General features: G+C 33.2%; 5 protein-coding genes across 9 annotated transcripts; 3 read left to right on the top strand and 2 right to left on the bottom strand.

The window, feature by feature from the left end:
* Window positions 1-1640: 1640 nt before the first annotated feature.
* Window positions 1641-8328, top strand: LOC126869585 (uncharacterized). 2 transcript variants are annotated; one of them, XM_050626368.1, is made up of 4 exons: window positions 1641-2075; window positions 4929-5489; window positions 7299-7448; window positions 7622-8328. In XM_050626368.1, exons 2-4 carry the CDS (start codon window positions 5034-5036, stop codon window positions 8114-8116), a joined length of 1101 nt encoding a protein of 366 aa, XP_050482325.1. In that variant the 5' UTR covers window positions 1641-2075; window positions 4929-5033; the 3' UTR covers window positions 8117-8328. The 2 variants fall into 2 exon arrangements, with proteins under 2 accessions (XP_050482325.1, XP_050482334.1); XM_050626377.1 differs by lacking the exon at window positions 1641-2075 and adding an exon at window positions 2082-3539.
* A 301-nt stretch (window positions 8329-8629) lies between these two features.
* Window positions 8630-9874, bottom strand: LOC126869727 (uncharacterized). Its single transcript, XM_050626633.1, has 2 exons — window positions 9650-9874; window positions 8630-9222 (listed from the first exon to the last, which is right to left on the bottom strand). The coding sequence occupies exons 1-2, from the start codon at window positions 9762-9764 to the stop codon at window positions 8675-8677; spliced, it is 663 nt and encodes a 220-aa protein (XP_050482590.1). The 5' UTR covers window positions 9765-9874; the 3' UTR covers window positions 8630-8674.
* A 556-nt stretch (window positions 9875-10430) lies between these two features.
* Window positions 10431-14432, top strand: LOC126869660 (ubiquinone biosynthesis protein COQ9, mitochondrial). 2 transcript variants are annotated; one of them, XM_050626502.1, is made up of 5 exons: window positions 10431-10598; window positions 12991-13179; window positions 13392-13735; window positions 13823-14044; window positions 14112-14432. In XM_050626502.1, the coding sequence occupies exons 1-5, from the start codon at window positions 10550-10552 to the stop codon at window positions 14145-14147; spliced, it is 840 nt and encodes a 279-aa protein (XP_050482459.1). In that variant the 5' UTR covers window positions 10431-10549; the 3' UTR covers window positions 14148-14432. The 2 variants fall into 2 exon arrangements, with proteins under 2 accessions (XP_050482459.1, XP_050482467.1); XM_050626510.1 differs by lacking the exon at window positions 10431-10598 and adding an exon at window positions 10632-10840 and having other exon boundaries at window positions 12991-13200; window positions 13379-13735.
* On the top strand, window positions 10847-12890 carry LOC126869320 (glomulin). The gene has a single exon (XM_050625707.1). The coding sequence runs from the start codon at window positions 11047-11049 to the stop codon at window positions 12826-12828; it is 1782 nt and encodes a 593-aa protein (XP_050481664.1). The 5' UTR covers window positions 10847-11046; the 3' UTR covers window positions 12829-12890.
* LOC126869460 (uncharacterized) lies at window positions 14311-16620 on the bottom strand. Of its 3 annotated transcripts, XM_050626053.1 has the most exons (4): window positions 16280-16620; window positions 16041-16207; window positions 15406-15986; window positions 14311-15329 (listed from the first exon to the last, which is right to left on the bottom strand). In XM_050626053.1, exons 1-4 carry the CDS (start codon window positions 16359-16361, stop codon window positions 14966-14968), a joined length of 1194 nt encoding a protein of 397 aa, XP_050482010.1. In that variant the 5' UTR covers window positions 16362-16620; the 3' UTR covers window positions 14311-14965. The 3 variants fall into 3 exon arrangements, with proteins under 3 accessions (XP_050482010.1, XP_050481992.1, XP_050482002.1); XM_050626035.1 differs by having other exon boundaries at window positions 16041-16618; XM_050626045.1 differs by having other exon boundaries at window positions 15406-15977; window positions 16041-16617.
* Window positions 16621-16761: the final 141 nt, after the last annotated feature.

Here is a 16761-nt window from a genome sequence, read left to right on the forward strand (position 1 = left end):
ATTAGTTCAAATCCATATTTCAGTAAACGTAATTAAAAAAATATGAAAACTAAATAGTTTATTTCATTGATTAATTATCATGATACACGGTTTACTTTGAATATTTTTTATAATATTAATCATTATACATGCATTCCGATATCGACCGATTCCTAAATTTTCCGATATCGACCAAGAATCGATTTATTCTAAAATAATAATTTGGTACCATAACTGTATCTGCAATACATATATGTACATATTTTCGAAATTGGACCTTGTCTACAAGATTCTACAGCAAGATAAAAAAACATTCGCCATGTTACTTGCTAAGCACAAATTATTGTTTTCTGAGAAGCTGATTACTTTAGTTCGATTTTGTTATTTACTTAAGACCAGGAACCGAGCTAGACTAATATTTTACTGTCGATCATGCATGAATTTGATCATGCTTATCAGGTCAGTTATCCGGAAAGGTATATTTCCAGAATATTTCTTTTCTCCTTTAACCACAAGAGAGATACAGATGTCTGACGCATCTATTTATTTTACATAACAAAACATAACTCCAGAACTCGCACCACAACGTCAGTGCAAGAACTGGGAGGGGGGATACTGACGGCCAGTTAACGAAGCAAAATTCTGGCCAGTTACCGGGACACTACTGTATAGTTGTATACAGAAAAATCGAATGTTATTACGTCTACATGCGATAAAGCAAATCATCTTTGAAACTACTAACCTATATATTCACATATACGTAAATATATACTTTTCACAGAGAATTAATCTTAATTAAGAGTCACAGAGACTTCCTAATGAAACATATAACCCATATGAAAGCATCTTAGCTTTTCGTAAGTACAGATATTCAAAAAGACAATTGAACGAAAGGCATATATAGGAAGGCGTTTCAGAAAGTTTCAGGAACATGCAGTACTCATTAAAACAAGGAAGAATACGTTTTAAAAAACACGTCTACTGGATCCATAGGTATCGTTAGTTTCAAAATTATAAGTCGTTTCCACCAATCTATAATATATATTTAATATGACCTCCGCTCATTTCAACACACATTGAAGCAATTTTCTCATAGAACTATAATTTAAATAATGTAAAAGCAGAATAATGCTACACATAAACGGATGCTACAATAATAAAGTATGAAGGTATATTGTTCTGTTATTACTGAATATTGAATGATATCGTTACTATCATATCGCATTATATTACTTACTGTGCGAGATATAGATTATAATAACAGCGAACGACGAACATCTGAAGACCGAAATGTATACACACGTAAGAATCTATATACATACATATTTGATTACTTCGACATATTTCATTCGTTAGAACACTGTGAGCATAGCCTAACTCGATAAATTGTAGTAGTTGTAGATAAAACAATATGACACTGAACTCTTTTATGCAGGTTCACGGTTGAAGACGTCTCATAATTCCCAATGAAACCAAAGATATTTGGATCCAATATTATTAAGACTATTTATTCGTTTGGGCAGTGCTACATCTCTTGAAATTTAACCCTGAGTTCCTGAAAGACCCTGTATAATCGAGCGACGTAACGCGCGTGCGAAGATGGATATAGAGGAAGGGGTTGCTGAGCAGGACTAAGGAGTAATCGCGCGCGGTCGGTCGCGGTGCTCAGTCAGTGGTTGCTCGCGACGAACGGGCGCGTCCACGAAGTGCGGGGTAACGATGGAGGCTGCGTTAATTGCGACGACCGAGTGATACGCACCGTGTGTATACACGGGGATCGTGTCCTGGATTCGTGTGTCCCCATCGCGCGCGCCTCTCGCCCCCACCCCCCTGTGCCTGTGCCCGTGCTTTCGTGTGCGTCCGTGTCCCTTTAAAATCCTATAACAATCCTCCAAAGGGATAAAAGAAATATATTAATATAAAGAAAACACAAGAAAAAAAGAAAAAATACAGTGTGTGATATAAAACCAAAATAAAGACAGAGCACGAACACGAGGAAAATGTCGCCCACATAGTCGAACCAAGGCGTACGGAGAGAGAGAGAGAGAGAGAGAGAAGCAGGTCGAACACGGTGCAGTGGTTACCCTGAGTCGTTGGTACGCGCAGCCTTTTGGTGTTGCTGGCTGACTTGATGCCTGCTTTGCTATTGCTGTTGCTGCCGCCGCCGTCGAATCGCCGCCGACGTTGCTGCAGCAGTTGCTAGCGATGCGAAAATGAACGAAAAATAAAGAAAAGAAGGATTGAGAAAGATAATATGTGTTGTTGAGAGGGAGAGTGAGAGAGAGAGAGAGACAGAGAGAGAGAGAGAGGGAGAAAGAGAGAAAGGGAGAGAGAAAGGGAGAGAGAGAGAGAGAGAGACAAATGTAGCCTTCATTGTTTCGTCGTTTGGTCGTCGTTTTATTGTACAAAATCGCTCCTCTGTTAATGCGATGCGCGTTTCTCCTAACGTGAATTAAGAAGAAAGGGAAAAAAAAGAAAAGAGTGAAAATAATAAATGTGACGTGCCCGTCGGCCACCAGCCAGCCTTTTATTTTTTTTACGCGCTTCATATATGTGTTCTTTTTTTTTAGAAACTATATATAGGGATTAATAGGACGATTTTATATATCGCCGAGTTCGTATCTCATTGTGGGTACTATCGGTCCTTCGACATTTTTGTTTCTGGAATTCTTCACGGCTTTGTGTACCCTTTTTTACTTGCTTCGTGCACGCACGTACAACATCATTGCATGTAATGTACATTCGTTTCTTCTCATTGATACATGTGATCATATAGCGGTAATTACGTTTGCTTGTTTGCTTGCTTTTTCGCAAGAATTCATTATCCTCGTTTTTCTATTCCTGATTTGCAGCCTCGTTCGGTGCTTAGTCGATGTTTAGCATGCGATGCTATCCGTCGCAGTTAGTATTGTTTTTATGTTGAATATATCGAGAAATAATGTGACATACACATTTGTTTACATTTTTCTCGGTTATACATCTCCTATACTTTATTTAGATTGCGGATATCTATGCATTTATGGATAATTTAAAGAACAATGTGCAATATGTAATAATAATATGCAAAAATATATAAAATATCCAAGATAATATTTAGCGGATGCATCAAATTTCTATATAGGTTCTATTTCTTTTGTCGCGTTCATAAAAATATAAATTTGTATAAACATCCGCAGTCTAGTCATATTATTATGTAATCGCTGACTATTTACGACGAAGATAGTTGACAAAGATTAGGGAAAAAGAGGATAAGGGATTGAAAATGATAGAAGTTCGACAGAGACAAAGATAGATAGCGGAAGGGCACTTAAAATGAACGCGATGAAACGAGGGAGGGAAGAGAGGAGGTAAAAAAGAGAGAAATGGCAAAGGGCGGACTAGAAGAAGGGAAAACTAGAACATGTCACGATAAAAAACGATGAGGAAGAAGAGGGTTTTTCGATTTGTTACATTTGTGACGGAACCACTTGACCCATTGACAGGTCAAGGAGCAAAACGGAAAGATGCCAACGCAGAAGTATTTTCGTAATGTTCGATTTGAATATTTTCAAAGCTTAGAGGTAAAAAACAAATCTAGGTAAAAATGTATATAAAGATATTTCGAATTAATCAATGTGATTGTTCATTGTAATATAATCTCTGTGCAAAATATGACAAGATGTTTGTAATTTCTTTTTTGTATAAAGTAATCATTGTTTCTTCTAATATTTTAGTTGAAATAATATAAATATATTCATAGATTTTTGTAAAGTTAAAAGTAGATAGTTTTGATATCTTAAAAATCTTTAATTTTGTATATATTTAATAATCGTATCGTATCTTTATATTCACGTTTAGTATTTTTTAAATTCGTGATTATACTATTTTTTGTTTTTGGAGAGTAATTCTTTCTTACGTCCCGCCATCATCATATGTGACTCTACTTCTTATTTCTTATTTGTGTACATATCTACATATATGAAACATCGCATGTCATATTACCTTTACTAATTACCGATAGAGAGTTTAGTAATGAATATTTTCTAACTTGTGCTTTCCTTGTGTAGAGGATTTGTAATCAAATTGATGTAATTATATTATACTAAACTAGTTCCTTTATTCTTTAAATCTATCTCATTCAAGCAATTATCTGATAACTTTACATAGTACGCAATACAGAAACTTAACGTTACTAATCTACTAGCTTATCAATAACTATATAAGTCAAATTAATTGTAAATTTCTAAGATATATTAAAAGGGAAATAACATTTGGCAAATATATCACTCACGCATATTATTATTATTTGTTTTCAGAATTAAAGTTCATTTTAAGACAAATCGAAAATTTGTGATGCTTTATAAAACATAAGTAACAAATTTGATAATAAAATGAATGAAATTTTACAACTAAGTGCTATAAATTGCAAGTTACGTGATTATTCTATTTAACGAAAAATGATAAATTCTTAACTATAATCTGTAATCTTTTAATCTATTGATATTATCAATTCTCTTTTTTGCGAGCAAAAGAATATAAGCCAAGAATAGGATAAGTACTCTGTATTTTACATTGGTGTTCTTTACTTGTGGTTCTAATAGTACAAGTCAATTTCATTTCTTTTCCGTTCCTCTATCTGAAATTCTAATAGTATACGTATATCAAGAGTACAATATAATGGCGGGAAAACAATATAAATTGTGTTGTACTATTTCGTTCTTACTTTTCTGACTTCTGTACACTTTTTTGCCGGCTTATGGATATAAGGACAAGTCATAAATTTGGTATGCTCCGAAACGAAGCTTATCTATTTCCAGCATTATGCATATGTAAATATCGCTAGGAAATGTAAAATATCGCTGTAAATAAGACGCTTTTCATGTGCTTCTCGCTAGAATATCAATGGTAGAAATAGGATATGACGGCCGCCAATAGCGGGCGGATGTCCGTCATGTTTCTTGCGTTTACAGACGAAAAAGACAGGAAGACGATGCAAAGGGATCTAAGATCGTAACAGAAAGAACGCCTGGCCCGAAGGCGTTAAACCGGGAAGAGTACAATCGGGGCGCGAAGCGATGTACGCAGCTGCGGGTGGCGCCAGTATAGCGAATAGGAGGAAGCAGAAACGGTTGCAGCTAAACAAACGCGTCGCCGAGGGTACGGTCCCGTCACGACTGAAGACGATACCAGCTTCTCAGCACCACTACCACCATCAACATCAACACCAACACCAACACCAACACCACCACCCCAGCAAGTTTGCTCGTCCGCACGTTGTTCCACCATCTTCCACATCACAGCCACCACAACCACCGTCATCTGCATTCCATCCGAGCATCGATCGACGGCGTCATGTCGAGAAGTCTCAGCAGGTTGCACCTGTTTCTCCGATCCAATTTCCAATATCGCCACCGCCGCTATCCCTTGAGTCGCCAAGTTCGGTTACTTACCCGACTAAATCCAACAACTTCCCATTTCCACCACCATCGATCCTCGATCTCCGAGTCTCGCCATCTTCTTCGGAGCTACAGGTGGGTAGATCTCGTTTAGCGGTAAATTCTTGAAATTTGGCTCTATAGGATTTCATTATCTATCTATACTTTTAGCTCTACTTTTTCTCTTCTTTCTCTATCACACATATTATATAGTTGCTCTTGCTAATAGGTACCCTTTATCTCACAGTATTTATAACGCAATCTACCCTTGTTCAAGTATTTGATAAATCCTCGTTGCACTCTGCACCTTCTCTTTTCTTGCTGGCACACGTTTACTTGTAATTAGGAAATACACCATCGATCGGCTGTCTGGTGGCGTATGTAAATCTCCCGCGATAACACACACATCCTCGAGCGACTCTCCAGGTTCGTCAGCTGGTTATCCATCAATTGTAATTTTTAGTAATTAACATGTCCCTACTGGTTCCTACCAGCGGATACAGACATCACCTAATGCCGGAGGCAGACTGTGAGATGTTAGGAGTAAGTTGTAGTGTCTGGTACCAGCCACAATTAGAAGACCTTTGAGAAGAAACTTGTGTGGTTCTTTTGTTTTTTTTTGGTTAAGGAAAGGATAAGGGAAGAATTTAAGTTGTAACCGGTGTATAAAAAAAGTGGAAAGGAGAGAGAGGAGGAGGAGAAGGACGGTCGAGATCTTAACGATCAATAAAACAGGCAAATGAATGAGCGGAATGCAGGCTGCTTTATTGATTAGAAGGGAGAAGCAACGGTTACGGGGGGGTAAGGTGGTGAACTTTAGAGAATTACCCTCCAACTTGGCCACCAGACTTATTCCACCGCTTCCACGATATCCCCCACGATCATATGTTTATGGGGTAAGTATTAAAGTCATTTTAATATGTATCATCAACAGTAAGCTATTGGTATCAGAGGGTAACTGCCGCTTTTCTGTCTAATTATACATATGTGCATCGACTTTGTGTAGCTCATTTTGAGAAAACAAATTTATATTGTAGTGTTGTTTATTCCCCTTTTACTTTATCTTAATCATAGAACAAATAAGTGTTTTCTATAATATTATATACACAACTTTTGTTTGTATCTAAAAGGTACAATTGCTAAATACATCTGCTTAATGTGAACTCTTTATTAAAATACTAACTTAAACAATGATTTAAAAGCAAGAACAACAAATGATTTGTGACTGTAATTTTTTAACTCAAAACAGTATTTTGAAGGAATTTTCTATATACCAGGATTTATGATACTAGTCTTTAGACTAATATAGTGCAAAAAATTGTAACCCTACAATGTGCACTACTCAATACTCCACTCCCAAAGGTTGATAACTGGCACTAATTATATTTAATCAATTCTTTGTTGTCAATTAGACAATGCAATGATTACAGTGTACTTGTGTAGACAAGTTCTACGATACATGTACGTATAAAACGTTTATCTCAATTGGTTCCATTTATACAAATCTTTCTATGTTCTATTTAGTACATGCATGCATGTTTTTTATCTTATTATTTATGTGCTGAGTAACGAGGAAAAATCATTAATTAAATTTATCCAATAACATAATAACAAATTCTAGATATTCGTTTTGATGAACATGTTTTAAATGATAGAGAAAGATGTAAACTACACAACCATATTGATCTTAAGTTTTATATTTATATATACATTTATATTTTGTACAGTACTATAAATTTATAAATTTATGATAGATTAAAGAAAATGTTATAAAGTATTTGATATATTAGATTATTCACAATTTTGTTATATCCAAATTAAATAGACACTGAAATGTTGAATAATTTCTATTGTAGCTACTAAGCAACTATTTAAAGGTAATATTTGAACAAAAAATAATTTCAGTGTGGCGGAGGACCAGGCAAAGCAGCATGGCAGGGATGCAGCAGACCTTCTCCCCTTCCTTTATCTCCTATGTCGCCTCATGGTTGCCGTGGGGATGGCTACAAGACAAAGCAATGCGAGGCTCATCGACGATGGATGAAAAGGAACAGAGTAAACAAACATTTGTTACAATTTAAAAAGAAAGTTTTTAAGTTACATTACACAAAACAATCAATTTATCAATATCACATATACATGTAATTACATGTATTAGGAGCTTCACATACTATTTAGTACTTATTACATCATACGACAATTGTTCTATACTATATTCTTATCTTTAGATAAGAGACGCAAGTTATTGCTATGGAAGCAGTGGAGAAGATGACGAAGAAGATGGAAGCAGTAATGCAAACCGTCGCAGAGGTGAAGTTAGTGCGGCAGTGAATACCGTACTTTATGCGGGGCTGGGAACTACAGCGCTCGGATTAGTTATATCGTTTGTCGGCACTGGAGAGAAAGGATTCCTCAGTCCGGAATTGAGGCTGGTGGGTCCTTCACTACTGTGCGCCGGTTTACTGTGTTGCCTATTTCGGGTGCTGCTCTGCCTCTGTCTATGTAGTTGCGGTCAATGCCGCTGGCGGTTTTGCCATGTTACTTCTGACAAGAAAGAAAAAGTGAGGAAAACGGAAGCTCAACCCGCTGGAACATTGCCTACCGCCTCACTTTTATCACCAGCGCATCAACAACAGCAATCGGCCATGTCTTCGAGTGGCGCTGCATCATCATCAACAAAAGCACACGAGCTCTTGCTCTCTCCTGCCCAATTACCAGAGTGAAAACACAATTACGAACGTTTTCTACGAGAAATCTACACGCCGATTAACTGCCGGTTCTTGTCCAATATAGAATTATCTTATCTCCATTCGACTTGAACCGTACTCGCAAAAACAAAAGAAAAACAACAACCATCACAGCCTAATTCTAGTTTAAATGCGAATTTTAGCGCTTAAAAATAATAGTTAAATAAATAATCGGCTATGTTTTTCTACCCCTACTGTGTTTGAAAAAGTAAACAAAAAAAAAGAGTAATCATTAGTGAGTTTTTGTGAAGTGCCTCCTGATTTTATTTCTTTCCGCGTTTTTTTCATTTTCATTCATTTTTTCATTCTCTTTACAAGGATTACTTAAAGTTAAATCACCTTACTTCCAAATTTTTTAAGAACGTACACATTATTCTAGTCTTACAATATAAGATCAGCTTACCATCTTAAACCGACTTTACAGTCTTTTGCAAAATGCAATCCTGAAAGATACGCGCATAGTTGAAATAGTCATTTTGTAAATTGCAGTTTGCATTAAATAATTTATATTAACATCATCTTAACATGCAGTGATCAGGAAAGCTGGAATTGCATTTGATCGGTAGACGTGTAACTGTATATAACAGGTGTATCAGAAGTGGTAGCACTTGATGCAGTCGCGGCAATAGCAAATAATTGATCTTCATATATAGTTCCTTGTGATTCAGTTTTTCCATTGCCTGCTGTCATACCACTACCTGGAGGATTGTCTCCCTTTGTCGCTTCACGATATTTTTGTAGGTACACTTTTAGTGGTTCTACGTAATTATCGAAACCAAGAGTCGTCATAGCAAACAGAATATCTTCACCATTAATAGTCTTGCGTTTTTCCATGTGACACCGATCGCTCGCTTCAGACGTTATAAAGGATATAAATTCAGATACACATTCTTGAACACATTCGCGTGCATCCTTCGCTATTTTCCCTGCTTCTGGTATTGCTCTTTTCATAATTTTGGCAACATTTGCTATTGGAAGAAACCGATCTTGCTCACGAAGAGGTCCTCCACCACTGCCACCTCCAGCTCCTTGTAAGGGATCACTAGCTCCATGATTTGAATCATCCGTATTTTCAGGATCATCTGAATAAAAGTATAAGCATAATTTATAATATAGAACACAAAATATAGAATTCATATACACAGTAGTTCACAAAAAAGTAGTTGGACACTTACCAAAATTGTTTAGAAAATTTTTATGTATATACTGTGTGTTTTATCAGTACTAATGAAATTTTAAAATGTTTTGTATAACATACATATGTTCATAAAAAGTTTTTATAAATGTTCGAATATTTTTGTGAGCTACTGTATACGTTCTTATCTCGTAAAATTTTGAGGCATACACGATATTGACATCATATCAACAATCAATTAAAGGAAACAACAAAATACATGTTTTTCTTCCTATAAAATAATGATTCTGTTAAAAATCCCGTGATCTTATGATATTCAGTACAGAATACAAATATTTATGTTTTAAAAAATTTTCAAAATATAATTAACCTACCTTCCATATCATCAGATTGTACACTAATATACGATGCAGAAACACCACCACCACCGAGGAACGCAGATGGACCTAAAGGTCCTCCATCGTCGCCACTTTCACCACTATTTTCCATCTCCAGTTTGATTTACACTAAACACGCTAAACACGATCACTTTAATTTCCTTAACCTGTTTATAGGTTTGTTTTCACGATACTTTATTTTTTGGCATAAACAAATTTATTACTAGACATCAATAGCATGTATAGTTTTCTGACACAACAAGCGACCTCACAGTGCACATTGAAACTATAATTATATTCAGCTTTTTAAAAATATGATTTTTATATACGAGAATATATATTGTACCGTTTCCTCTAATTAAACATATAATTTATATTTATTATACTAAACAAAATGGAGAAGAATAGATAGAAATAAACGAATCATTCAGGTAGATCCATAAAAGATTCAAGAGTTAAAGGACAGTTTACAACATGCATCTATTGTGCATATGAAACAAAAGAAAAAGTTGTCATTATTGGTAACTTTTTATATTTTTAAAATTTTAAATAAATAATCTTCTTTATATTTTAAATTTATTTGAATACGATCAATTAATTGATTCAATGAAACGCTTAATGAATACAATTTCTACATTTGTAATTAATTTTAAAATATGTCTTGTCACTTAAAACGGATGAATAGAAGATTATTTAAATATATATTGCTTTACATCAGAATTTCTTAACATTTAAAGTTCGCGCCAAAAATGTTAGAATAGATTCACAACTATATTCGTGACGTATGAAGGCGAATACGCAATGCTTTAAACGAATCGTTCGAATAGAATAATAATAATCATAGTTTCATCGTGTGCGCATAAATGTGCAACAAGTAGTTTATTTAAAATTATTGATATGGCTATGTCTAGTATTTTATTAATGCGGAAAGGTTTATCAGTAAACGGTAAGCGAGTTTTCTTTATTTGTAATATATGCCAATCACAATTCATAAGCACATCATTTTCATCTTGACGTTTGTTGCTGAAATTTTGAAATAAATTATACAATTTTGTGTGGAAAATATTAAGACAATTGTGCAATACGTGTGATGATTGCATTCGTTTACGTAATTTTGTCATTATATGTTTCTCGTTGCGGAAAGATATACATGGTTTGTTTATAGTATAGTATGATTGTATAAGCAAGGTATAATGTCACTTCTAATGTCACTGCAGCTACGCGAACTATTTTATTTAACACATCTATCTTGAAATACTCCAATGATTTTCTGTGTTTATTAATTTTTGTTTTCATTCATGGAGATAGAAACATTAAATACGTTAAAGGAAGAGGTTATGTTCATATTATATTTTACAAGTGTATTTATGTGATAAGTTATCTATTAAAGAAAAATGACAGAACGTCAAGAAAACCTGACAAAGAAATTTGTTAAGGAATTAACAGACAATTTAAAAGAAAATAAATTCGAAGAAGTTTTACACTTCTTTGAGGGTAATAGTTATGATGATATTATTAGAGAGTCCTCATGGGATATCGTTCCAATTATATTATCTTATTTCACTATGGAAAATATAAAATGCAATGGAAACTTAGTCGAATGCTGTACAATAATATTAAATGCTATAGTAGAAAAATGTAATCCTTCTGAGACGGTATTAGAATTATTAGAACAAGTGGAAGGTCCAGAAGATGATATAAAATTTTCTATAATTCTAAGCGTACTTATCAAATGTCTTTCAAAAATGGACAATAAAATGAAGGCAATAGAATGGTGCATTAGTACAATAAAATCTTACATTGAAAGTCTACCTATACCAGAAAAAGATTCTCAAGACTATATTATTATTACAAATAAAGTAAAAAATATTTATAATGAAGTTATATTATTTTTAGAACCATTAATAAATGAGTCAAGATTAGGAAATTCCAAAACATATACCATATTAAGAGATTACCTTGCTAGCATTCTAATTTTTTTAATGGGAAAACCATTGATTTATTTACAAGAAAAAGAATTAGAATCTTGTTCAAGTAAACCATTACCTGAAAGAATTGTAATACTTGTAAGTCAAGTAACTGGAGATTTGCTTTCATTTCTAAACATTACAAATGTAAGAAGTAGAAAAAGTATGTCCAAGAAGAAAAATATAGAAGAAGAGAGCTTCAACCTTAAAGTAACGCTTTTTGAATTAAATGAGAACATATCAGATTTGGCATATGCTAACTTTTACTTTTACGTTATAACAAAACTACATCTGTGGGAGAAGGTACCGCAGGTATATGATTTGCAATATGTCTTTCAGACATGCATATATCTTATTGTTAAATTATTACAAGAACAAGAAAGTACTATGAAAGGCTTAAATTTCCTGGATCACCTTTTGATGAGATTAACAAGACGTTCTTTAACATCGCAATTATTAGAATTGAATATATTCTTTGAGTTGTTCAATGTACTTGTGAATGTAATGATTTATTCCAATAGCAATAAAGAGAGGAAAAAAGCTTTGAATTTATTTCAAAACTACATTGAAATGTTTGATATACAAGCTAGATACTCCATTATTTTATATTTGTATCAAACTAATGAACATTCAGGTTTATTGAGTCTAACTACAGGAATATTTAAAACTTCTATTATTGAATGCCTCCAAGCGAAGCCTCCTATGCCATATTTTCTGGGTAGTAATCTAGGAACTTTAATCAAATTGGCTTGTAAATTACACCATGGTAGTGCATCAGATCTAGTGGAATTATGTGATGAAATAATTACAAGTCTAAATCTGTTAAGATTTCTATTTATAAGGGATAAGCAAAATCAAACTGGTATCTGGAACTTGGTAAATAAACTTCATAATGAGTATTTACTGCCACTAAGAGAAGGAATAGATCTCTCTAGAGCACATTGGAAAGTAAAAATAAAAGATTTAGAAGAGCAAAAGAAAATGCACAAAATAACTGAAAATATAGAATTAGAAAAAAGCTATGCTGAGATAACACTAACTGTTGGTGGTGAAAAATTACCAGCAATGCCAGTTCCAGAAAAAATTACATTTTGTTATCAAGCACTAAATGGTCTGGATGTAATGGAAAGCATTTTAATTAGAGTCAATGAATGTATTGCTAATAATCCCTTTAAGCAAAATATTAATAAAATAGTATCTTCAGAATAAAAAATGTATATTTATGAAGTGTATATAACTCACTGCTGAATAAAAATCATTCTTTATTTACATTTCATGTATTTTGACTATATCCTATTATTTACTATTTTGCAAAATTATATTTCTTGGAATAAAGGAAAAGAAATAAAAAAACAAATTTGACTTTGATAGGTTTTAGGCGTTTATGGACTTGTAGAGTACTACTCACAGATCAATCCAAAAATAATCAGCAGCAATTAAATCAGGAACATAGTAAAGAAAGTGAAGAGGAATATGAGAAGAGTATCAAAACAAAAATTCTTGCTGCATCTTTAAAGTATGTCCATGATCTTGGATGGAGCCAGCAAGCCATCAGTGCTGGTAATTTGTAATAATTTTTCAGTTAAGTAGATGAGTCAGGACCAATCTTTTGTGTGAGTGAATAAATATATTTTCAATGTATTACAAATATAGTATGTTTTTTAATTGTTTAAAAAATTTTTTATATTTTGATTTAAAAAAATAATTTCATGTTGTTAGTGTATGATATAGATAATAAATAAAAATATTTAATGAAAAGTTATGTACCAAAGGTGCTGAGTCTGTTGACTACCCTGGGATAATTCATGGATTGTTCCCTAATCGAGGAGCAGATTTGGTTCATTATTTTTATTTAACATGCAATAAGGAATTGAATAAAATCCTTGAAGAAAAAGCTCTTACTGTTGAAAAAAAACCTACTAAAGAAACAAAGATATTAGAATTACAAGTACGCAATGCTGTTGAGACAAGACTCAGAATGGTGATTCCATATAAAAAGACATGGCCACAAGCATTAGCTCTTATGGCTCTACCACCAAACGTACCTATGTCACTAGCTAATTTACTCACTTTAGTGGACGATATTTGCTATTATGCTGGTGATAGATCAGTTGATGTAAGAATAATAAGCATATTTTGTAAATCTATGCTAAAATATTAATGACTATGAAATGTATCTTATATAAAAATTTTGTTGAATCAGATGAACTGGTATACTAGAAGAGTAGTGTTAGCAGGTATTTATAAAACCACCGAATTGTATATGTTACAAGATAATAGTGAAGATCATCAGAAAACTTGGAATTTCTTGGAAAGACGAATAAAAGATGCAACACAAATTCATACAATTCTAACAACAACTTCTGATATGGCATTACCAGATTTAAATCGTGCTAGTGAAGCAGCAAGTGCTGCCTTTGTTACAGTAAGTATATTAAAGTATGAATCGTCTTTTTCTAAATACTTACATTGTATATTTTTATTTTAAACAGGCACGCAATATACTTGGACTGAACTGGAATAGGTAAAAAAGAAAGAAAAATTAAAGCTTAGATCACTAAATAGAGAAAAAGTACGAAGTATTTTTTGGAGTTCATTTGATACAAATGAAAATATGAACTTATGTAAAAAACTTGTGTAACAATATTTAAATACTGATGGTATTAAAAAATAGGATAATGTTAAGACAAGTTAACGATCATAGCTAGTTTATTTCAGTGTCATATTTTAACAAGATCTGTACATGTGAGTTTGAATTCAATAAATGTGACTTACTTTTGATGCATATAAAGATATAAACTGATAGAAATATAGATTTAATAATGTTTAATAATTACCCTGCAATATTGTTATGATTAAGGTTATATAGTATTCTTTTTATACAAAATTACGTTGTGTCTCCATTGAACAAGAGATCAACTTCGGTCCTTATCATTGAATTGAGCAGGAGATTACTTTTATTATAAAAAAATATATTTTTTTATACAGATACACACCACACAGCCAAGTACTTCATAAATCGAATAAACTTCAAATTACGTTAAAAAGTATAACGTATTTTGTAGAGAAGTGATTCATGCAAACCTAAATCTTTCACATATTGTTCATTATCAATGTTCTTGAAAGTGATGCAATTATATCAATTAATTTTTATAAAAGTAAAGATATCTTGCAAATCTTAACAATGAACATTTCAGTTCTTATAAAAAGAAGCTCATATCTAATCTTTTGTTATTTCTCGGAAATACATTTTTTTGAGAAAGCTATTATTGCTATGCAATACAAACTTTGCGTTGTCAATAACAATACATTTACAATGTAACAAATATTTTTTGGGAGGCCGATGTTAATAGTGCGCTTCTTCTATGTAACCCTTGATTGTTTTTGGTAAAGGCAACTTATGAATATTGTCTAATCTAGTATTTTGACGTATAACAAAACGACAAAGGTATTGTAAACTTCGGACTTGAGTAAACCTGCTTACTGGCTTTGTTAATCTAACAGGGAAAGACGGATGACCAGGATACTTAGGCCGTGAATAGCAGAAAACTGCTGATTGACTAAAATTCATTGAATAGTCAATTAAATCAGCCACTGAACTAAATCCCTCACTTTCACTTTGGTTGCATAAAGAAAATAAACCACCACTATGTTCCATACGAGCATGGAGTAATTTGCCAGCTGATTTAAAGCTAAGTGTTAGGACATATCTACAAAAAAATATATATGGATTTTCCTCAATGATAGCTTTAACAAAAAAAGAAAAAAAGAGGAAGAAAAACAAACCTATCGTCTGATGAATCTCTTACTAGGAATGCACCATCTGGTTCAGATAGAAGTTTGGCATCAGCCTCAGTTCCTGATATTGGACCCCAATACCACCCATAATTACTTAATTTAAGCAATTCCTCTGTAAGACTTGCTTTTGCTTTGTTATCATTACTTCTATTATCTTCTATATTTTCTTTAATTCTTTCAACTTGATGTTTTACTATATAATTTTCTATTATTGATCTGGGTTCTAACTGGTCTGTTTCATTATTGGAGCATGATTGGTATATGTCAGAAACATTTTTATGATCGATATCTGTCTCCAACTTATTAATAATTTGTTCATTAATTGCTTCTAGTTTCTCTTCAGTGTCACTGCAACTATTTATGGTATCATTTAGGCTCTCTGAGATATATTCATTTTGTGACACATTGCTGTTTTGATCATCAAAATTCTTGTCAGTTTCTTCGCATTTTAATTCAGAGATATTATCTTCTTCAGTGGAAATTGTAGGCACATCCTTCTGAATAACTAATGGATCATAATTTGTATCATTTTGTACGCTAGATGTTTCGACTTCCTTCGTCTGTAAGAACTTTGATTATGCATGAAACAAAGATCTTTGTCATGAAAATTTGTGCGTACTTACCCTTTGCTTAGATTTATGAGTCAACTTTCTGATCTGCATGTGTTTCTTAATATTCTTAAAAAATTCAAACGATGTTTTGGAGGAGAGAGTATTTTTCGTTTTGCTATCATTTTCATTTGTTTTGACTTTAACTTCTATTAAATCCTCCTTTTTCTTCTGGTTCTCCTCTTTTTTTGATACATTCTCACGTCGTGAATCACGCCACCAAAGAAAATCAAACGTTCTACCATTCAACTTACGTGGTTTCAAGCTTTGGTTCGATGTTTTCGCCGTACATGTTGGTGCAGTCGTGATGAATTCCTCTGACATTTGACTTATCATGTTTCAATATCATGCGGCCCTTCAAACTGGCTCCAAGCTGAAGAATGGATACGCTTCCACTATCTTATCAAAAATTATTTCACACGCCATCTATTTCTTAACTTCTATTCTTTCTTCGTGATTACAAATTTTTTCTCAGAAATTTGAAAAACTTCACTGTAGATTATCGTTTAACAATCATTCCAGAAAATTATCCTATTACGCCGACCAAATGTAGTCCAACATGAGAATGTTTTTGTGTACTTTCGTAAATTTGTATCAAATTATTCCCTACTGCTTTGAAAGATATGTTTTTCCACTAACTTTGCCTAGAAAGTTCCTATGAACTAGATTATCATTGGTTAAAGTATTTGTTACCAACATAACATGACAGCCAGAAAAAAAGATTAAAATAACTAAA

Source organism: Bombus huntii, chromosome 1, assembly GCF_024542735.1.
Source record: "Bombus huntii isolate Logan2020A chromosome 1, iyBomHunt1.1, whole genome shotgun sequence".
NCBI classification, from domain to species: Eukaryota; Metazoa; Arthropoda; class Insecta; order Hymenoptera; family Apidae; genus Bombus; species Bombus huntii.